This window comes from Poromitra crassiceps (genome assembly GCF_964638095.1).
Source record: "Poromitra crassiceps genome assembly, chromosome: 15".
NCBI lineage: Eukaryota > Metazoa > Chordata > Actinopteri > Beryciformes > Melamphaidae > Poromitra > Poromitra crassiceps.
The window spans coordinates 43,480,217-43,503,851 of NC_139634.1; the positions used below are offsets into that span (position 1 = coordinate 43,480,217).

At 43.3% G+C, this 23,635-nt stretch overlaps 1 protein-coding gene across 1 annotated transcript; it reads left to right on the plus strand.

The window, feature by feature from the left end:
• Positions 1–1,093: 1,093 nt before the first annotated feature.
• LOC310790260 (glycine--tRNA ligase-like) lies at positions 1,094–17,463 on the plus strand (the record flags this gene model as incomplete). The annotated part of the gene is made up of 17 exons (XM_083651928.1): positions 1,094–1,330; positions 1,819–1,920; positions 3,044–3,146; positions 3,255–3,396; positions 4,290–4,378; positions 6,926–7,002; positions 7,126–7,271; positions 7,360–7,513; positions 7,630–7,788; positions 8,784–8,948; positions 9,040–9,146; positions 9,259–9,405; positions 11,324–11,409; positions 11,522–11,631; positions 11,731–11,824; positions 11,940–12,130; positions 16,306–17,463. The coding sequence occupies 17 exons, from the start codon at positions 1,094–1,096 to the stop codon at positions 16,429–16,431; spliced, it is 2,235 nt and encodes a 744-aa protein (XP_083508054.1). The 3' UTR covers positions 16,432–17,463.
• Between the last annotated feature and the right edge of the window lie 6,172 nt (positions 17,464–23,635).

A 23,635-nucleotide genomic window follows, 5' to 3' on the forward strand; every position in this document is an offset into this window, starting at 1 on the left:
ATGCAAACTAGTCACCTTTTAGGTTACAGTCACTTTTTTCATCCCAAAATAGGACACATAAGTGAAGAAGTGGTTTTATGTCTGCCCTGGTATCTGTCATCTTTTTTCACTCACATGAGTTTGCATCCCTAACTTATTACCAATAGGATTTCAGTAATAGTATAGGCTACCAGTTACTTTGTTAAGTAACAAGTTACAAATTGAGTTTTTTTAATCAACACATAGCCTATATTTAAATAAGGAGAGGCTACAATCATTTCCAATCAAATTGTGTTTTTATGCAAATAACAACTAGCCTATATGACCATAACAAAGGAAAATAACATTTAGAATTTTCGACGGTTTACACTGGCTTCAAGATGGTTGAAATTATTTGTCGGGATGGTTCCGGGGCAGCGATGTCATTCTGCTACTGCTGTTATTTTGGTGACACTAATGCAAAAGTAGTGCAATAAGTAACAAGTTACTCTACAGACAGTAATATTGTAAAGTAACTTATTACTTTAAAATGAAAGTAACTAGTAATATGTAGTAGCCTATATTACATTTTGAAAGTAACTTGCCCAACACTGCTAACTGCAACAACCAAATTCAATAGAGGAATCCTATGAGGGGAACGTTTTGAAAATCACCTAAATATGATCCTACCAAAACAGACACTAGGTGACTAGGGTTTAAAAAAAAGAAAGAATTTATTAATATATATCAACATAAAACTTCCCCAGTTGATTACTTACCTAAGACATTGTAGGCTACAGTATTACAAATTATGTGCAAATGAGGCATTATGTGCTAATTTGCATAATTTCCAGAATGGAAATCTGAACATATCTAGACAAATCTAATTACCTAATTTAAAACAAATGTCTTAATGTAAGCTAATCAACTGGGGAAGTTTCATTGTGATATATATTGGATTCAAAAACAATATTGTAGTGTTTTTGTTTTTTTTTCATTTGTCGAATCTGTCAAAACCGTGCCAAATGCTATGAATGAACGCGTAGCGAAAGTGCCAGTCCAGAGCGGAAGCGCCATTTACTTATCTGGAGAGATTTCATCATTCTTTTCCTCTCGCATTACCGCGGTGAGGTCCATGCTTCGTAGCGCAACATCAGCACTGCTGAGGACCAGCGCAGAGATTTCCTCCGTCTGCCTGGTGTCAAGGGTCCAACTCATCCGCTATCGGCCCCAAAACAGGCAGTTTTCCTTGTCGGTCTGCTTGTGGAAGAAGAAGAGGAGAAGTCTTTGGCTGGAGCTTTCGCAAGGACACAACATGGATGGAAATAATGAAGAGATTCTTGCCCCGTTTAGGCTTGCAGTCAAACAACAGGTAACGTTAACATTGGCACATCATTTTCTCTCAATTTAGTCACTAGTTTGCATGAGTGATATAGATATCTTTACATTGTCCCACACAGTCAACACTATTCACCGTGAATGCTCAACAGGCTAGCAGGCTAACTTCCCAGGCTGCCTATGGAGTTGTCAATGAATGAGAGCAGCCATTTAGCTAGCATACTGCTTGCTAGCTAACGTTAGCTGACAAATCTGCGCCCTAGCCGGCGTATCCTTTGCCACGTTTCAGTATGCTGCTGTTGCAGACGTTTGTGAGCAGGGTGGGGTTAAGGAAAAGGCCAGACAGCTCATCATGGTGCTACACTAATTTTAGCTACAAAAAGCTTAAATAAATAAATGTATCTAATATCAGCTGATCACTTGCTTCTCACAGTGCAAAACATGCCTAGACTCGAATTGAATTGTTCCTTGGAGCTGGGCTCGAGTGCATGTCAGTCTCAAGAAGACACTTCTCTGTTTTAGGGGGATCTTGTGCGCCAAATGAAACAGGAAGGTGCCCCAGATGTGGATGTCACTAAAGCTGTGGCTGAACTGAAAGCAAAGAAGAGAGCCCTTGAGGCCCGGGTAAGTTATTATCTCTACATTAGTTATCTACTTTAACCAACCACTTTGCTACCCTGAAGTGGTAAACAACAACGTCAAAGCCCTCCCAGTAGGTGCCGTATGGCTGCAGTGCAGCTGAAAATGTGACTCAACGCAGCTGATGTGAACTGTGCAAGTATACTAATGTAGATGGGGAGATAACAGGAGAGAGTTAAAGCTATTATCAAGTATATGCACTACATTCTCTCTCCTTGGGCTAACGTCTAGTAGTCATTGAAATCATAGTGAAATCACACAATTTACTCATTTTGCTGGAGACTCCCCTGGGACCCCTATTCGAGTATAGGTCTAGTTGCCGTCGCATTGCTGACATAGTCTTGCTGGCCAGCCTCCTCTCCCTTCCAACCGAGGGGTCTGGCGCTGCAGGTCGCCATAACTGGGATAAACTCTACTCTGCTCTCTCCCATTCGAGTGACTGGTTCGGTGGCAGCCGGATGTCCGCTCCCGGCTTATTACAAACTCTGTCATTGGTTCCGACCATGTCAATCAGAGTGGCTTCCGCTCCCTCCTCCCTGTGTGTCACTGTAAACAGTGCCCTGCCGCCTCAGTGGAAACAACAACGCTAACTAGCTAGCAAGCTAACGGCAGAAACCTACACGCTAGCTTGTTGCTACACGCTGAAAACAGCAAGTTGGATTGTTTGAAACTATTTTCCAAGGTCACTGCCGCTCATCGCAATCCCACTAAGGAGACCTGCGACGCCAGACTCCTCGGAAGGGAGAGGAGGCTGGCCAGCGAGACTAAGGCTGACAGCATGTTTCCATTATGCCATGAAATGGCCTGCATTTATATAGCGCTTTTATCCAAAGCGCTTTACAATCAGTAGATAGTCTACATTCACCCATTCATACACCGATGGCGGCAGGCTGCCACGCAGGGTGCCTGCACACCATCGGGAGCAAGGAGGGTTAAGTGTCTTGCCCAAGGACACAACGACAGCAGCTGGGAGGCAGCGGGGATCGAACCGCCAACCCTTGCGTCATTGGCCGACCCGCTCTACCTCCTGAGCTAAAGCCGCCCCCATGTAGGATAGATGCAATTAGTTTTGTTTTAAAACAATGAAAAGTTATAATTTCCCATGCAGGAATTAGCTTTGCAGCCCAAAGATGACATAGTAGACAGAACCAAGATGGAGGACACACTGAAGAGGCGATTCTTCTACGACCAGGCCTTTGCCATCTATGGAGGTAAGATCAGGACAGCCAGTATTGGGGAATCTAGATTTAGTTTGGTGCATAAACTCCTGTACACAGTTTGAAGCATTCTGTTACTTACCATGCAGTACTGCTCCTCAGGTGTGAGCGGCCTGTATGACTTTGGCCCTGTGGGCTGCGCCCTGAAGAACAACATCCTGCAGGCCTGGAGGCAGCACTTCATCCAGGAGGAGCAGATCCTGGAGATCGACTGCACCATGCTGACCCCAGAGCCGGTCCTCAAGTATGTGCAAAGGATATGAAGCATCAGTGCACTATATATATATATATATATATATATATATATATATATATATATATATATATATATATATAGGGCTGGGAATCACCAGATGCCCACGATACGATACTAAAACGATACTTGAGTCACGATACGATAGTATTGCGATATGCTAGTATTGCGATATATTGAATATTGCGATATTTCGATATATTGTCTAGCTCCTTTTCCTACCTTTTCCTTGACCTCACTGGAAGTAAAACATGCAGTGTTTTTTTGTTTTGTTTTGTTTTGTTTTTGCCCCACACGTAGGCTACATTATTAAGCTTCTCTGGACTCAATACGCCACTGCAGGCGCGGACTGCAACATCGGGTGCCATGACCGGTGGCCTGGCATGGCATGGCCTGCAATTGTTTTTTTGTTTTTGTTTTAAATATCCATACAATATCGTCAGGCAAAATATCGCGATATGTATATCGTGTATCGATCCCCCCCCCCCCCACCCCTAATATATATATATAAATGACACTCACTCTCCCTATGGACTCTTGGCATGAAAGTTGAGGTACTATTTGAAAAGAGTGCTTATAGAACAGTACATTTTTTTGACAGAATCATTTGTTTTTTTTTAATATTTCCTGATTAATTTCAGGTAGCTATTTTGAAAAGAGTGCCTAGTGGTTCCTAGAGACAGCTCCAAAGTGCTGATCTGTGGGTTTTGATTGACAGGCACATATTGATTCTGCAATTTTATGCATGGGAGCTGCCCACCCTTAGCAGCCTTCCATAGCCCGGTTGCAGAGACATTGTTGTTGATTTTAATGAATATTAACATGAACGATACCCGTTTTTAGAGGTCACAATCAAATTCTCGTTCTTTTCTTTATTTTCCCAGGACATCAGGACATGTGGAGAAGTTTGCCGACTACATGGTGAAAGATGTCAAGAATGGTGAATGCTTCAGGGCCGACCACCTCCTCAAAGGTAAGTCTATTCTACATCTGCATGTTTTTTTTCTTCTCCTTACTGTGTAATCTTAAGATCAGTCCGCCTAAATATACATACAGCAGAGCTATTCAATCGTTTAGCAATCTGTAATATTCAGATAGAGGGAGAACAGAACCGGTCCAGCCTCACGTGTTGTCTACAGCGGCTGCTGAAGTATCAGTGTTGTGCCTGAGGGAGAATGGAAGTGAGTGGATCAGCAGGAATCACACAGGGCTCTCAGGGATCACAGAGGCTGGAGCTGCACCAGAAGTGAGTGGTAGGATGAGATCTTGGGAGAACAATTCCTGCCCTCTCTCAAAAACCTGGAGATGATAATGGTCAAAATTTCCCAAATTTAAGTGCTTTTGGATGTCAGTGGACATTTAGATTTATTCTACACAGACCTAATCGAAAAGTTTGGGCATTTTTCCTACTGATTTGTTCTAGACCAGGGGTGGCAATATTTTTTCCTAGAGGGCCATACTGACTTACATCAAGTAAGCGAAGGGCTACACATTGGAGATCATACCTGCCAACACTGATTTTTGCGAGAGTCTCCCTATTTTTAACCCTCTCTCCCGTTGTGATTGGTAATTTTTTCTTGTTAATCTCCCGATATAATAGTGATACAAATGGCTGGAGCAGATGAGATTTATTAATATGATTGTGCCTTTTATTGAGTTTTTGGTGGTTGTTTTGTTTTTCTTTGAGGACCTTGGGGGCCGGATAGAGATGGTCCAGGGGCCAGGTCCGGCCCTGGGGCTGCATTTTGCCCATGTGTGTTCTAGACAATAGGTTACACACTTCAGTCTGGCAAGTATACACACAACTGAGAGAAAGCATGTTTTCTAGGGGTGGGTGGGTATCACCACTGATTAACTGATTCAATTTAATTATCGACTCAGGGATATTTCAGTTTCCCAATTTTGCTTGGATATGAAAGAGATTCTCAGAATGAATGCTGTAATTGTACAACAAACCCTCTAACCTGGTGCATTATTAAAAATATTAAAGTAGCACATAGGCCTTAACTCATTGAGTGCCACGGACGTCGATCGACGTCAAAGTAAATAGTGATGTAGAGTGCCACGGACGTCGATCGACGTCAAATGCGTTTTTTGACGGTGGGACGTGGATGAAAGCCTCAGGCATCTCCTGTACAAATATGGGAGCTATTGAAGGTGTATAACCTATTTTACGGACTCATTAGGTGGCGACAGTGCTCTCCAGATTAGAGACAGGTCCGGAGAAACAGGAGGAAAAAGCTGTGATCAAAGAGAAATCGATGCATGCTGCAGCCAGAGCCATATAGATTGCTCTGTCTGGAGCTGACGTTGGCTGCGAACAGGAGTCAATCCGCGCCCACAACTGAGCCCCTCTGTCTCTGTCTGTCTGGCTGTATAGTTTCTCCACACGATTAGCCACCAGAAAAGCAGCACCCGACGCCAAACCATTCAGCAGTCCGGTTTGGCTCTTCCCTGTCGCGCTGGGAGCCGCCCGGCACACACAAACGGAGCACTCCGAAAATAGAGCGGGTGCGTGTTGGCTGTGTGTTACGTGTGGGGAGGAGTTTGCAGCTGAGGGGGGGGAGGGGGGGAGAGGGGGGTGGGGCACGCAGGGCATCACACAACTACACCACGTCACTACATCAGAAAATATTATCTTCAGACTCAGTGAATGTGCTTGAAATGCTGCATTTCACAAAAGGCGGAATATCTCAGCTAATAATTTGAAACGCCTGTATTTGCTCAAAACGACCTATCTTCTCCGGCTCATAACTAAAGAACGGAAAATGGTATCAATAAACTTTTTTTTGCTGATGATACAATAGAGCCAGCTCGTTCTTTGTGCGTGTTCGGTGTTTACATAGTAATATCACACAATATTCTGTGGGCCTCGAGAAATCACTGAAAACGCTCTGAAAACTCTGGCACTGGGAGCGTCCGTTCTCCAAAAGTGGCTGGCACTCAATGAGTTAATATTAACAGATTGTCATAATAGGGAGAGTCATACATATTTAACTATACACCAATAAAGCTATACAGAATTAGGATACTATCATTATACTCCTCTGGCGAACAGTAATATACAGTTAACAGCTTAACTACATCATCCTTAATAACCTACATTAGCATGAACAACACTGATAAGGTAACTCTGTCCACAGAGTACTTAACCGTCAGCCAATTGAGCTAACAAGTACGCCTGCAAGTACGCTAAACGAACAACGTAACAGAATGAGGTAGAAAATGTAATTGAGAAGGTCTATTTAGGCAGAATTCTCAGCATACGTGTCACAGCTTACATGTATGTCCTTCACGCACACTTCAGGGTTATAGACAGCTGATATTGTCTCTGAACAGGTTAACGCTTGTTAACTACTGCAGAGTCCGTCCCTCCGCTCAATGAGAGAGGGAGAGAGAAAATTCATGTGTGCCGGATTTTATTAATCAATATCGGATTATTCAAATGAAGATCGGTTTGAATCTTGATTTTTTTTTTTACCCATCCTTAATGGTTTCTATGTCTCTCTGTATCCCACAGCCCATCTCCAGAAGCTGATGTCTGATAAGAAGTGTAGTGCAGAGAAGAAGGCTGAGATGGAGGATGTCATCACGCAGGTCAGTGTCGCTGAGGAGAACGGCTCTTCTCTGTGATTATGTGGAAAACCTTTGCCATCTGGAATACATTAACAAGGCTCCTATAATGATTGACTTGAGGTTTTTGCCCAATGTTATTTTCAGATGGACAACTATACCCAGCAAGAACTGACCGATCTCTTCGTGAAATACAATGTCAAGTCACCCACCACAGGAAATGACCTAACCCCTCCCATCTCCTTCAACCTGATGTTTAAGACATCCATTGGACCAGGGGGAAACATGCCAGGGTAAAAACCCATCATAACACTGTTGACCTATAACAACAAACCTTTGTCTCATTGTCTGCCAATGAAGTAAACCAATCTAAATTTGCAGCTATCTGAGGCCTGAAACCGCTCAGGGAATCTTCCTCAACTTCAAGCGTCTGCTGGAGTTCAACCAGGGAAAACTACCCTTCGCTGCTGCTCAGATTGGCAACTCCTTCAGGAATGAAATCTCTCCTCGTTCTGGACTCATCCGTGTCAGGCGAGTGATCCTCTGGTGTTCCTCTGCTATTTGTAGTGTTTTTCTCTCTCCTTCATTATGATGATTTGTTTTGAGACATTGTACAGAAATGTAACTGCTCCACATTGCCCCCGCAGGGAGTTCACCATGGCTGAGATTGAGCACTTTGTGGACCCAACTGAGAAAGTTCACCCTAAATTCCCCACTGTGGCCGACCTAGACATCATCCTGTACTCCTCCAAGGCCCAGACCAGCGGCCAGTCTGCCCAGATCATGAGGCTGGGAGATGCTGTGGAGCAGGTAAGGATCACCTTATCCACTTTGATTTTTGTTGATTCATAGTATTAAGATCATCTTTGGTCCACTGTGAAGGCCATGGCTAAAAGGAATATGATCTTCAGGATCATAACCAACCAAAGCATCTTTTTTTTTTATATATTTTATTTTTCATTTTTTATATATGCAATAAAGACACACAAGAACAAAACCAAAAACAAAGACACACAAGCTCAGTCACAAGAAAGAAAAAGCATACACATATCAACATTACAACATCGTAGTGAGGTGCTACCATGATATATAGAATCCAGTGTGAGGAATAAATGAGATATCAGTTGGGTGAGTTACCCGTTGCCCCTAACCTCGTCCAAGTATGCATCCAGATGGTAGAAAACTTCCTAAGTGAGTTGGTCCTCAGGAACCGGAGTCTCTCCATACGTATAACAGAAACCATGTCTGACAGCCATAGCTGAAAAGAAGGTGGGGAGGGGGACTTCCACTCCCTTAGGATGAGTCTCTTGGCGACGGTCGTCCCCTGCGTCAGAGACTGCTGCACAGCTGCAGGAAGGAGCAGAGAAGATTCAGAGCAGCCGAAGATGGCAAGTTCCCCCTTCCGGCTGAAGGGTTACTTTATAGGCCTTGGAGTACCAATCAAATATTTTGGACCAAAATGTAGATAATAAAGGGCAAGACCAAAAGGCATGGGACAATGTACCCTCGAACACTTGACACTTATCACAAAGTGGTGAGACCGAGGGATAAATCTTGTGCAACTTAGACTTCGAATAATGAAGACGGTGAGTGACTTTAAATTGGATCAGCTGGTGTCTGCTGTTGATTGAGCAGAGTTGGACGACAGATAGACTCCTGTCCCATATAAGTTCTGATAAATCAACTCCAAGTTCCTCCTGGCTGCCACGCCTCTCTTATCCTCTCAGTAGGGGCTCTGGTGCAGCCATCAAATACAACCAAAGCATCTTAATGTGATACAGATCCTCTGCTTCCGTCTCATTTAGGGAGTGATCAATAACTCCGTCCTGGGATATTTCATTGGGAGGATCTCCCTCTACCTTACCAAAGTTGGTGTGGCCAAAGACAAGCTACGCTTCCGTCAGCACATGGACAATGAGATGGCCCACTACGCCTGTGACTGCTGGGATGCTGAGACCAAAACCTCTTACGTATGTTCAGGTTGCTTCATGACTACAGAGATACATTTCCATATCAGATAGTCGACCCAGTGTTGCTCAATGTAGTGCTTGTCTGTTGCAGGGCTGGATCGAGATTGTGGGGTGTGCGGACCGATCATGCTACGATCTGCAATGCCACGCACGGGCTACAAAGGTCCCTCTGGTTGCTGAAAAGCCTCTAAAAGAACCCATATCCTTGTGCTCTGGCAAAATAAATTCTTTGTTCCATCAAACAATGGAACAGCTTCTGAGTAGTCTGATGTGTAGCCATTCCGCTGTCATACTCCTTAACTTCTTCACACAAAGTTGTAAATGTCGTCCAGTTTGAGGCCAACAAAGGTGCCATTGGCAAGGCCTACAAGAAGGATGCTAAGCTAGCCATGGAGTATCTCTCTACGTGTGATGAATGCTTCATTACAGAACAGGAACAGCTGCTCACAGATACTGGGTAAGTGCTAGACTCAGCCCTCAGTCTTAATCCGTTTCACTCCTGTAAGACTGAGAATATTACTATTTAAATCTTTGCATAACGTTAGGTGGCGCTGTTGGAAGCCTTGCATCGGAGAACCAATCATGAGTGTTGTGGGCGGGCCTGCTTTCTGGGGGCAGTTCTCATGCAGAACCGGTGTCTCGCAAAACATCGTCGCATTTGCGGAGAAACATATTAATCACTTAGAAACAAACATAACCTGTTAATAGGACATGTTTCATCCGGCCCCGGCGGCTAGAGGTCTTTCCCCCAGCGATAAACCCGACTCCCGAGGCTAACGTTACAGAGCCTGCTGATGACTTCACAGTAGCAAGCGGACCACTTCCGGGTAGGAAAGATTATTGTAAAATAAACCACAGCTATAAATTTTGTTTGGAGCATATCAGCTTCATGCTCTGTGTTAGGACTATGATAAATGGCATTGCCGCTACCAAATAAAATTCTAATAATAAATGTAGGCGTGTCTGCTGCCGGCCGTTCTCGCCGGGCTCGGAGACACAGTTTCTGACAGTGAAATTCCCAGACGTTTGGTGGCGCAGCTCACCAAACGTCTGGGAGCCGAGACTAGGTAAGTGCTGACAACAGCGGCCATATTGTGACGTATGGACAAAATGACATCTTCACCATTTAAATATAAATGACATCCACTCTCCCATATTGACTCCTGGCATGAAAGTGAAGCACATTATGGGCTAATGTTGATGCAAAGCTAGGAGTTATCCAGTGGTTCCCAAACTGAGGTACACGTACCCCTAGGGGTATGTGAAGGTACTACAGGGTGTACTTGCAGGAAAGGGAAAATGAATGAAACGTTAAAATAAATCTGCTCAGGAGGCACTAATTGCAACTCTTTCACTCCATTTCTTATTTTGTAATGTTATATTCTTCAAAAGGTGATTATCATTCATATTCATTGCATCGTATGCTAGTTTTCTCTTACAGTTTTCTAAGCAAAATGTTGTAGTCGGGTAAAGCGGGTACTTGGATTCAGAAATCAGGGAAAGGGGCTACTGAACCCCAAAAAGTTTGAGAACCACTGACTTGTGCCAAAACAGTTGCTTATAGAACAGTTAACGCCCCAATAAGCATTTTTTTCACCTTAATATAACAGCTTTTTAGTCATTGGAGATGGTGACTTATAACGGAGAGAATGTCACCTCTATTGGTCACACACCGCCCTCCAAAGGCCTTTCCTGGGACTAAGCAATTTCGTGCCTGCTTCCCGGTGGCAGCATGTGTGGCATACTGCGCATGCGCTGTACAGCTGAAGCGCTGTGTTCAGTAAAACAAGGAAGTAACTCGGTGCGGATTTGCTACGAAAATGACGTTTCAAATAACTATGCATTATTATTTAATCACGTGGTGAGTACTCGATGTCACATGTACATAGAGCTTTCTGGCGCTGTGTTTTGTTGACTTTGAACGGCAATATCGATACCGATGCTATTGCACCCAGAGGGCGCAGTTTCTCCAATAGCAAAACTTGGAAAAGTTGCTGAATGGGGCTTTAATATTTTTGACAGAATCATTAGTTTTTTAAATATTTCCGGATTAATTTCAGGTAGCTATTTGAAAAGAGTGCCTAGTGGTTCCTAGAGACAGCTCCAAAGTGCTGATCTGTGGGTTTTGATTGACAGGCACATATTGATTCTGCAATTTTATGCATGGGAGCTGCCCACCCTTAGCAGCCTTCCATAGCCCGGTTGCAGAGACATTGTTGATTTTAATGAAATCTTAACATGAACAATACCAGTTTTTAGATGGTCATGATCAAATGTCTCGTTATTTGCCATATTGTGCATTATGGACACGGGTTGAATGGTTGTGGCTTCGTAATTTCCAATACTGTCAATTTCTTATATTTTTTACTTTACAGAGAGTTCACCATTGAGACAGAAGGGAAGTCTTTCAAACTGACAAAGGACATGGTCAGCGTAAAGAGGTTCCAGAAGACTCTGCATGGTGAGTTTCACTCATGAGGGGTGAAAATGATGCTGGGCAACTGAGAGCAGCAACTTATGTGACTCACCTGTGTATCTGTGACTCACCTGTGTGTCTGTGTTCTTGTTTGCAGTGGAAGAAGTTGTTCCCAATGTCATCGAGCCCTCCTTCGGCATCGGTAGAATCATGTACTCCATCTTTGAGCACACATTCCATGTCAGAGAAGGTGACGAACAAAGAACAGTAAGTACACAAGTATTGAGTAGAACTTACACTATGATTGGATTGACTAGTTGTGAGTTTGTGTTTTCCACTGTACTGACTCTCTTCTCTTTTCTACAGTATTTCAGCTTCCCTGCTACTGTAGCTCCATACAAATGTTCCATCCTTCCTTTGAGCCAAAACCAGGAATTCATGCCGTTTGTGAGGGATTTATGTAAGTGCCCACATGATGATCATGTATATGTCCCATTTTTATCAGTGAAGATGAGATGATGCATGTTGTGCTGTCCTGGTTATCACGGTTTCTCCACCCTTTCATTCCCTTTCAGCCGAGGTGATGACCAAAAACGGCGTGTCTCACAAAGTGGACGACTCATCAGGATCCATCGGGAGGCGCTATGCCAGGACAGATGAGATCGGAGTGGCCTTTGGCATCACCATCGACTTTGACACCGTGAACAAGACGCCCCACACAGCCACTCTGAGAGACCGGGACTCCATGACACAGATCAGGGCTGAGGTACAGCACATGCCCTTTCTCACTCATTCAAGAGGTTCAGTCCTGTTTTCGACAGCAGGTCCAACTGGTCCTTTCACTAGCAAAGGCTAAGGCCGCTAAAGGGCGGCTGTGGCTCAGGAGGTAGAGCGCGTCGTCCACTAACCAGAAGGTCGGTGGTACGATCCCCGGCTCCTCCAGTCCGCATGTTGAAGTGTCCTTGGGCAAGATACTGAACCCCAAATTGCTCCCGATGGCTGTGCCAGCACCCTGCGTGAATGGGTGAATGGGTGAATGTAGGCACATTGTAAAGCGCTATATAAATGCAATATTTATATATAATATTACCATTTACCATCTAAGGCCTGCCTGCTACAGGTGTTGACAACACCGCTCTGCGAGCCTTATTTCTCTATTTAGTTCTATTTAAAACTATAGTCTAGCAGCTGCATAGCTTTCTTTCCTAAAACCTAAAAACAGCAGAGACTCAGCAGAGAAAGCTCTGATGGGATTTGATGCTGGGCCAGTGAAGGCACATGTGCAACCGGAGCCGTGCCATGTGACTTAAAGGAACAGCTCACCCTAAAATCCAAAATACATATATTCCCTCTCACCTGTAGTGCTATTTATCCATTTATATCGTTTTGTGTTAGTTGACTGAGTTTTGGAGATATCGGCCGCAGAGTTTCTGTCTTCTCTCCAATACAATGGAACTGGATGGCACTCGGCTTGTGGTGCTCAAAGTGCAAGTCAAACTATTTTCTTTTGCAGTCTCATGTAGGAACTAGCTAGCAGCTAGCGGGTGTAGTTCGGTCAAAAGAAAATAGTTCCTCCATGAAACTGCTCACAACAAGGCCTGTGGATTATCTTGGGTAACCGGGTCATGATTTCTGAAAAGACACATTGCTGTTGAGTTTTTCAAATGTATTTTTTGGGTGCTTCGAGCACTACAAGCCGAGTGCCATCTAGTTCCATTGTATTCAAGAGAAGGCAGACATCTCTGCAGCCGATATCTCCAAAACTCAAGTATCCCAAAATGATATAGATGGACAAATAGCACTACAGGTGAGAGGAAAAATATGTATTTTGGATTTTAGGGTGAGCTGTCCCTTTTAAAGGAACAGCCCCCCCCCCCAAAATTCCCCCAAATTCTCTCATTTACTTATCAAAATATAAATGATGAAGAGGGAGCCGCTGTATAATGCCGAAATACGTTTTAATGCCTTAAAATATATGCACCCTTTACAGCCTTTTGTAGGCTTTCAAACACAAAACAGGCTTGATATACATACAGACTACTTGCAACACGTTTCAAGTAAAACTCTTCCTAGGGCCTGTTTTGTGTTTGAAAGCCTACAACACGCTGCAAAGGGGGTGTATTTTAAGGCATTAAAAAGTACTTTTGGCATTTATATTTTAGACCTGTTAACTTCCACTTTTTTGTGTGATACATTATTTATTTACTTATCCCCATATCAGTTGCAACTCAACTGAAGTGTGTACAACCACCAAACACAGTTCGCTCCGGCAGTTACATCTCAGCCTTCTGCTAAAGAACAATTTGATTGAACTGGTTTAGGTGTGTAGCGTTCCAAACGGGGCATAAAATGACCACCATATTTCTCTTAACGGCTTGTGCAACATAAGCCGTTTTCACACATGCGTAGAGGAAAATTACCTGTAAATCAATATCGGCCATTTCCTGGAATTTCCCTTCACACCTAAGCGCTGCATGTGTGAATATAGCAGCGAAATTGCCTGTATGTTGGGGGGCGGGGCGGCACTGCAGAGCAGGTGGGGAGTGACGTGTCGGCAAAACTCCGATGGTGAAATAAGTTTGCTTGTCACACAATAAATCACACTCGTTTGACTTAAGAGGGCATGTATGTTGTATCATTCACATTCGCTAACCAGTCTTTGAACTGAAATATTTGAAGAAGTTGGGATCCGTGTCAGAGAGAAATAGCCTGGCTGGTTCGATGTTTATCCGTTCACCTGCGTCGCGGTGAAGCACTTTTTACAGACTGGCTTCGTTTGATGTGTCCGGGCTTGCCTTCGCTGTCGGCAACGTAAGCAAAATACTTCCACATTTCGCTTCGTGCATTTGCTTTCTCAACGAGAGTTGGGCGGCTTGCAAGACTCTCAGAGCTGTCTGTGTCCCTGTCGGGCTGCTGACTGAAGGAGGAGGACTGAAGGACTGGCCAGAGAGCGAGCAGGCAGCGGAGAGGGGGAAATCGGCACGCCCACACATGAAGCTGACATACCGCTCTTATTATCACAAGATCATTTCGCCAGTTTGCTTTAATGTGCGCAAATGATTAGATTATGCCTGCTGGAACATTAAGCAACGTGTGTACACCTCGCCCATGAGAAGGACCGGCAAATGACTTGACATGTTTCACAGTTGTGTCCCTATCGCGGCATACCGCTCTTCTGACTGGCTCGAAACTGGTGAAATGTCCGCGATGACGGGGTCGCGCTTATACCGGAAAACAACTTTCACACATGAAGGCATTAGACCGCTTTCCGGTCATTTAGCGGTAAAAAGCGCATGTGGGAAAACGGCTATAGTGTTTATAGAGGGTATGCATGTGCTGTCACAGAGGCAGAAGTCACTGCGGGGTCACGCCCACTGAGTGGCAGCAAGACTTGATTTTGAATGCAGTAATCCGCCTAGATAAATGACACCTGCTGCTCCAAACAGGGAGGAACCTGCTGAATGTTTTGCCCATAGGTTTTGCCACTCAGTCCCGACTGAGGGGGCGTGTTCCGGTGAGAGAGTGACGTCTGTGCATACCCTCTATAGCCAAACCTATTTTGCACTGAGCGTAAAAAGCCCGTTTTAGCTGATTATCTTCTAGACGTCACGTAACCCACTAACTGTTCCTTGTTTTTGAAAGCGTGGACAGACTTGCACCTTGTGTCACTGCTCCCAGCCTCAATACATCAGATCGGCAATTAGGCCTCGCCTCCTTTTATGGGTAAACATAAGCCTCTCCCTGTTGACTAATATGTAAAATAGCACTACCCCAAAAAATTATAGAAAAAGAATCAATCTTGTTTATTAATGACCCCAAAACACCATGACATGACAATATATTACAACTCGTCTGGCCATAGAATGGGCAAGATACCGGAAATATTACTTTGACCCATCTAAAATCATGTGACTCATGTCACATGGGTTAGGGTTAACCCTAGGGCTAACCCTTTTTTTACAGCCCCGTGACTCATCAGTCTAGTAGTAGCCGCCAAGTAGCCAGGTACAACGACGCTGCGCTCTGCGAGTCACGGGGCTGTAAAAAAAAAATAGTCACATGACATGAGTCACATGATTTTAGATGGGTGAAAGTAATATTTCCAGTCTATCTTGCCCATTCTATGGCCAGACGAGTTGTAATATATCAGGTCATGGTGTTTTGAGGTCATTAATAAACAAGATTGTTATTTTTCTATAATTGTTTTGGGTAGTGCAATTTTACATTAAAGTCAACGGGGAGAGGCTTGTTTTCCCCCTAAAAGGGGGCGGGAACATGCGGTGCCTACAAAATCACGTATTGCTGATGTATTGGAGGTGCAAGGTGTCTGTACGAGCCTTGTGGGTGCTCAAGGAGGTTGGGGTTGTGCACACTCAAGTGATCAATGCCTTTTGGCAGAGCGCTATAGCATGCTTGCTTGCCAATGTTGCACTTTTAACGTGTAAGCTTAGCTCAATATAGGAAATAATAGGACTTTTTACTCAAAACACATGGAATATGCTGCACAAGCTTTTTAGAGAAATCTCATGTCATTTTATGCCATTTAAACAGCCAGACCCCATTCACTTAAATTCTAAAGCAGAAGGCTGAAACTGCAGGCGTTAGTTCGCTCGTCATACAAACTTAAGTGGAGTTTTGACTGACAAGGATGATCAGTAGATGAAATCGGAATGTTCTGCTTTGGGTGAACTGTTGGTTTATAACCACTTTGCCCTTTATATCGAGCTGCGATAACTGTCACATCCGATCTGTTGGCAATAAGTCACAGAGAGAATCACAGAAAGTCTTTTTATGGAATTTTAACAGCCCGGGTGCTGACTGGAGTAAGACCTAACTCAGTTTTTGGATTAACAACTAGGAGATATCTTTAACAATGACATTTTAATGTGTCTTCTAATTGTGTATAATGATATGTAAACAACCTGTTCTCTCTCTCCTTAGGTCAGTGAGTTGCCCATGATTGTCCGAGATCTGGCCAACGGCACCTTGACTTGGGCAGAAGTGCAGAGCAAGTACCCCATCTTTGAAGGGCAGGAGACCAGCAAGAAAGACACAGTTGAAGAATAAGCTCACTCATCTGCAAAGCACTCTAATGAAAATCCAGACTTTTTGCATCATGCATCAATAGGAAGAATATTGAAACTATATTGTGACAAGCAATGGTGCACTGTGCCCTCCTTGTGTTCTAGACCACTGCAATCACTGAAATTCAATTTCAAATCAAATGTTAATCATGGTACCTTTTGTGGAAAGGTTACAAGGCTTGTCCCCTTGATGGGAAACATTTCATCCATGTAAGGGCATGTCAAATATGTTTTTAAAAGGGAGAATAGTCTATCAGGTTGTTGAGTCTTCTGTTGAAGGAGGCTTTCGCCATTCCAGTTTTTGGGAAGATTGGATTGAGATGTTTAACAGTTTCAATTCAATAAAAGCAGCCAGCACTTACTGGACATGGACATATAACCGTATTCTCTGTGAAATGTCCAGAGCATGAAAACATCTGACTTGTCACAAATGTCCAGTGGTCCTGCATACAGTAGCTCTACACAGCATTAACGGTGCTAGGGATTAGATTCCCACTGGTTTTGTGGTACTGTCAAGGGTTTTATGAAAAAGCACTCACCAAATTTCACATATGGGCAACTGGTATTTTTCCCTCAATGTCAAATCTTGTATCTGATGCTTGCATGCCTGCATTTTGACAATGCAGGAGATGGTAAGAACGGACTGACCCAACTTGAAAGCAGTAAATGAATCCATATGAATTTGAGAAATAGATAAATTCTCAAACTTTTTCGCCATCAAGGACCCCTAAACTGACACAAATTGAACCACTACCCCCATTTGATAAGATGTTATCCCACTGTCCTCCATCTGATTTTAGCTTTTGTGGTGACCCTCCCACTCTCCCCTGGCCTTTTCTTGCAGGAGCCTGGTGTTGAGGCTGTTTGGCTGCACTTCAGACCATTCAGTCAAATTAATTTCCAACTGGAAGAAGATTCATTAGTCTTGGAGTCTTCCTGTAAATTTGCACAATGCACTCATAGCATCTCTGTAAAGAAATGAAAAATAAAATGGGGATAGGGGTTTTCTAAATGTCCCCTGAATAATAATTCCACGTTGCTACTGTTGTCGTTTTTGAGTATAGCCTACACCATAAATGTTTATTTTGTAAGTCACCATAATGGAAAGGCAAAAACAAGCAGCTTTGAGCTTCACTGTGAAGCTCAAAGTCCCTTTTTAGTGTGTATTTTGTATATATATATATATATATATATATATAAATTAAAGTCCATATGAGGCATGTTTGCAGACCTGTTTAGATGCAACAACCTGTGTCAAAGTACAGCATGTTTAAAAAGAAAAAAGGCAGTCTAGGCTATACAGTATTTCGACAATCTCGATCTGATTATTCAAATCTGAATTTTTAGATGGTCATGCGTGTTAATAAACGCACACTCTCAAGCAGAAGTTGGGTGTAATGTTATACTGTCACTTAGCCCTGTACTGCTCTACCTCCACCTAGTGCTGAACAACTATAACAGTTCCAGGGAAAGGTATCCTAAAATATTTCACTGCAACTGGATGACTGACTGGTTTGCCTGTGGTCTCCTGCGTGTTGCTCAGGTGTGAGCGGCCTGTATGACTTTGGCAACATCCTGCAGGCCTGGAGGCAGCACTTCATCCAGGAGGAGCACATCCTGGAGATCGACTGCACCATGCTGACCCCAGAGCCGGTCCTCAAGTAGGTGCAAAGGATATGAAGCATCAGTGCACTTTAATGCTTTTGTCTGCTATCTGCCAGCCACAAAAATAAATGTTTTTCTCACCATAAGAAGTGGAAGAGAAGTAATAAGTCATTAAAATCCATCTCTTGTCATCAGGTATTACACCCATTTTTAGTTATCATTTGAAGAGTTTCCTTCCAAAATGCACCAGGCTGACCCTAGAGCCGGTCCTCATGTAGGAGCAGCATCATATCATATATTCAAACTCAAACATGCATAGAAGTAGGACTGAGCAATAATTCAATATTACATTTTATCGTCTTTCAATGGAATCTTATTGTGATGAATTAATGATATTGAGCTACTGTGACACACAAATCTGAAATAGACTGAAAATACTTTATAGTCCCATGCAGTTAAATGTGATTGGTAAATGTTTGATTCTTTTACATGATTTTGCATGTCATATGTCATATATCAGCATCAAAATGACTATTGTGATATTAATTGTATCCATATCGCCCCACCCTACATATAAGCATAGGTCATTTAGTACCATATAATTCTCAAAGATTGAGAAAATGATAGTTGGAGTCACACTGGCTGGCACAAAGTGAACATTGGACTGGTTTCATCTCAGGACATTGGGGCATGTGGATAAATGTGCTGATTGCATATGGTGAAAAACGGGAATGCTTCACCTCCTCAAAGGTGACTCTGTTCTGCTGGCATTAGAGAGTGAGAATAAACCCTGTCCAACTCCAGTTCTGCTCAGTGCTTCCTATTATTCCACTGCAGTACTGAACTAACTGGGTGTCGGCTTTCCTGCCTAAGGACAAAGAGACTGGCCTGGCTCTGCAAGAATCACAACCTGTAGGCCAAACCCTTACAAAGAGCAGATAGTTATTGACTTAGCTGGGAATGTCCAAATCATATTCATCTGAAACTTGAATGTCATAGAATAACATCAGAATCTCATTTTACCTTGTTCAATCTGCTGCCTGTGCCTGACATGTGCCTCTTTTGTGGTTGCTTTTCTGCAGAGCATGTTTTTATCAATCAGAATCAGAATCACTTTTATTGCCACAATATGCAAATTACATGCTCATGGGGCTCAGGTCTGGGTAGTGTAGAGGTAAAAGCACTATACCACCACGGAGACCCGGGTTCAATTCCCGGTAGAGGTACTTCCGGCTTGGTCAGCTGTGTCTGCCGGTGGGAAGCCAGTGGGGTATGAGTCCTGGTCGCTGCACTAGCACCTCCTCTGGTCGTTCGGGGCACCTGTTTTGGGGGGAGGGGAACTGGGGTTAATAGCGTGATCCTCCCACATGCTACGTCCTGCCGGTGAAGTGAAATTCCTCACTGTCAGGTGAAAAGAAGCGGCTGGCGACTGCACATGTATCGGAGGAAGCATGTGCTAGTCTACAACTCTCCCCAGATCAGCAGAGGGGGTGGAGCAACAATTGAGGGAAGAATGGGAGAAAAATCTGTAAAAAAAAAAAACCCAAAAGAAAACATGCCAGATGGACAGGTTTTTACCTGCCTGTTATCTTCAGGGTAGAGGGGAGGCAGGGGTGGGACTGCAGTTGGAGAGTGAAAGGTGACTGGTTTGTCAGGTCTGGTGTTCTTCAGGGGATAACTGACATGTGCTGTTCTAGTCCAAAACCAAACTGCTGCACAGGAAATGTTACGTAATGATAATGCTTTGAGTCGGTACACTCAAATTACTGTTGATGCCAAGCAAAATCACTGCTATCTTATAAGCCAAACTTAAAAAATCTACGTAACAGTTACTAAATGAGATATCTGTTTCCTCACAGCTCACCTAAAGAAGCTGATGTCTGATGAGAAATGCTTAGCAGAGAAAGCGGATGAGATGGACGATGTGATTACGCAGGTCTATTCTGCACACGCACGCACGCACCCACACACACACACACACACACACACACACACACACACACACACACACACACACACACACACACACACACACACACACACACACACACCCACACACACACACACACACACACACACACACACACACACACACACACACACACACACACACACCTCTGATGTACACTCAGCTGGACAACTATGCTCAGCAGGAGTTGACTGATCTCTTTGGGAAATACAATGTCAAGTCTCCCTCCACAGGAAATGACCTCACACCTGCCGCCTCTTTCAACCTGATGTTCCAGCCATCCACTGGTCCAGGGGGGAACATGCCCAGGTACTGATCAACAGCACAAAACAGCACAGGACAGCACAACACAACACAACAACAATATCTCTGCAATACAAGTGTCTCAACATCGTATCAACTAATTCTTATTTTACAGCTATCTGAGGCCTGAAACAGACCAGGGAATGTTCCTCAACTCCAAGCACTTATTGGAGTTTAGCCAAGGAAAGCTTCCCTTTGGTGCTGCTCAGATTGGCAACTCCTTCAGGAATGAGAGCTCCCTGCTCTCTGGACACATTTGTGTTAGGTAGTCAGAAACTCCACGTCCTTAATTTCACTATCATCTGCTAATTTTGAGCCGTAAACTCATATACAATCAGTATCTTCTCTTGTACTCGCTGCAGAGAGTTCACCATGGCTGAGATTGGACACTTTGTGGATCCAACTGAGAAGGTTCACCCTAAGTCTCCCACTGTAGCTGACCTAGACATCATCCTGTACTCTTCCAAGGCCCAGACCAGTGGTCAGTCTGCCCAGATCATGAGACTGGGGGATTCTGTGGAGCAGGTAAGGATCACTCGGGTGGCTCAGTGGTTAGCACTGTTGCCTCACAGCAAGAAGGTCCCAGGTTCGAACCCCGGTCCGTCCCAGATCCTTTATGTGTGGAGTTTGCATGTTCTCCTCGTGTTCGTGTGGGTTTCCTCCCACCACCTAAAGACATGTATGTTAGGGTTAATACTCCTGTCAGTGCTCCTGAGCAAGGCAATGGCAAAAAGAACTGGAGTTGGTCCCTGGGCGCTGCACTGCGGCTGCCCACTGCTCCTAGTTCTAGGAAGGTTCCTAGTAGAGGATGGGTCAAATGCAGAGGATGAATTTTCCCATGGGGATCAATAAAGGATAACTTAACTTAACCTTGATAATCCTTAGTGCTAAAATCATCAATTAACCATTAACGTAATAACAATTTGCAGGTAATACATTTCTCAACTTTTCTGTGTCAATGTATTGGGTCAGCCCAATGTTCCCAGGGATACACTCCCTGTATTATTGGGTATCATTGCATTAATGAGAAGACTGAAATGTTCCGTTTTAAGATGAAATTCAATACACACTACACACTTTTTAAAAAACAATTAATTTTTTTAAAGAATATTATGGAAAAAGTGTTTGGTACATAAATTATTATGATTACATTAATGGGAAGTTATTTAACAGTTTTAACAACAAATATGATCTTAATGTTGTCAGTATACAAAATGCCTAATTAGTGGCCAAAATGAGTGAATACAGGTTCAGTACCATGGACAGCTCCATTCATTAGCTACTGATGGAGCACACCTGAGCAGAGTTGGAATCAGCCAGGGAAGTGGACTATGAAAACCCTCTGGGGAGAGAGAGGAGAGGCTCTGTGAGCGAGGCCTGACTAAACGGCAACTTGATGTGGGCAAGTACCCCATCTTTGGAGGGCAAGAGAGCAGCAAGAAGGAGTAAACAGACTGGGACTCATAAACATACTTTATAACTCTCAGGACCACATTTTTTAATCAAGCTTAAATTACATTCAAGTGTAGTGATTTTGATAAACAGTGTTTTTGCTTCTGATTTTATTAATTTTACATAAGAAGCCATGTTATTTCAATGGGGATCGTTTACATTCAGAAAGCTAAGTGTTTATACAGTATCTCTATGTATATTTAGACATTTATTGCAGATAATGCATGGAGCACCATCTGACAACAGGGGATTTGACTGTTTTGTAGCAGCGTGACTCGTCTGGAGGGAAAACTCGACCACTCCTAAACATGTTGGAGGAATAACAGTCCTCCGTGGCCTGCTGTCTTCAACAGTATTATTATCATCCCCTGAGCAGCTCTCTCTGAACAACTCCCAGTGGATCTGTACTGCTGATAGGTTGACTTGTAAAAGCAGAAAACACATGAGCACAATTACATTGGGCTTGTGTTTGTGTGATTCCATACATTTTGATGTGTGTTTGGCTGCATAAAGCTCACATGTCAAACAAAATGGCCTTGTTTTGACCTATAGAAAATACTGGCCACACTTACGGTGACCATCTCCCAACAAACCAAATGTGGGACAAAGAGTAAGCTGTTTGTGTGTGACTCGTCAATGCTGAGTATGGCTGCACGGTTATTTTCATTATCGATTCATCTGTTGATTATTTTCGACTATTTGGTCTGTAAAATGTCACAAAATGGTGAAAAATGTCAAAATTACTTTCTCCCCAAAACCCAAGACGACGTCCTCAAATGTTTTCTTTTGTCTTGCATGACCAACATTCCACAATCAGTTTTAAACATACTACATTTAATTTCAAGGAACTATACTGTGCATTAAAAGTGTTCATATCTACACTTTGTCCATCCTTAAATTAAATGGAATTTCACTCAATGGTTTCCCTGTTCTGCTTATAACAGATTGGCCTACTATGACCACATGACATGGCATGATTGTGCCACAATATTAAAGTTATTCAGACTTTTATAGTCACTCTCTCTGTGCTGCAGTGGTTTGACCTTTTAAAACTAGACTAGAGTCAATCAAAATGTGGGACATTTCTTCTCAATGTGGGACGTGGGAAAAGGCTGTGCAGTCCTACACAAAGTGGGACACCTTGTCACCCTAGCCACACTACTGTGGTTGATCTAGACTAGGACTAGGTTGATCTTTTCAGAGGTTTTAAATAAAGCACACATTAGTATTTTCTTTGTGTGAAGTCACACTGCTGTTGATGCATTTTTATGGGTAGGACTATTTTGTCTGACCAGCTTCAATAATAAGATGTCTTGTACATTTCACTGTATTGTATTTTGTGTTGTCACTAGTCAGCAGTGCATGTTGTTTCACAGCTCAGTTTGCCTCACAGAATGTGAGGCATGGACATTTGGCCACAGCTCAAAATTGCAACAGGCTTAGACGCTCCCAAAACAGACCTGGCAACAATTGAATACGGAAAATAGCAATAGGAGAGAAAGTGGGGGTCTCTCAATTTAAAACACTGTAGCCTATTTAAATGGGCTGCACAGAATCACAAAATCCAGATTAAATTGTAATGGGCTACAACTGAAATTCAATGCAAAGAGCAAGTTTGCTTTTGGTTTGCATTGTATTCAGTGCAAAGAGGATCTCTTTCAGGATACACCTGTCAGTGAACTACAAACAATTCTATACAACTAAAAGTAGCCTAGAGCAAATAATGCAGTTGAGTTACACCATGCCTAAATAAGCCAGTTTGATAGTGAAGAGACACGAAGCCGCCTTCTCCACAAAGAAATTGTGAAAATGAGAAAAACAGAGAAAGTCATCGATTTCTGCTGACAGGATTTTCTCT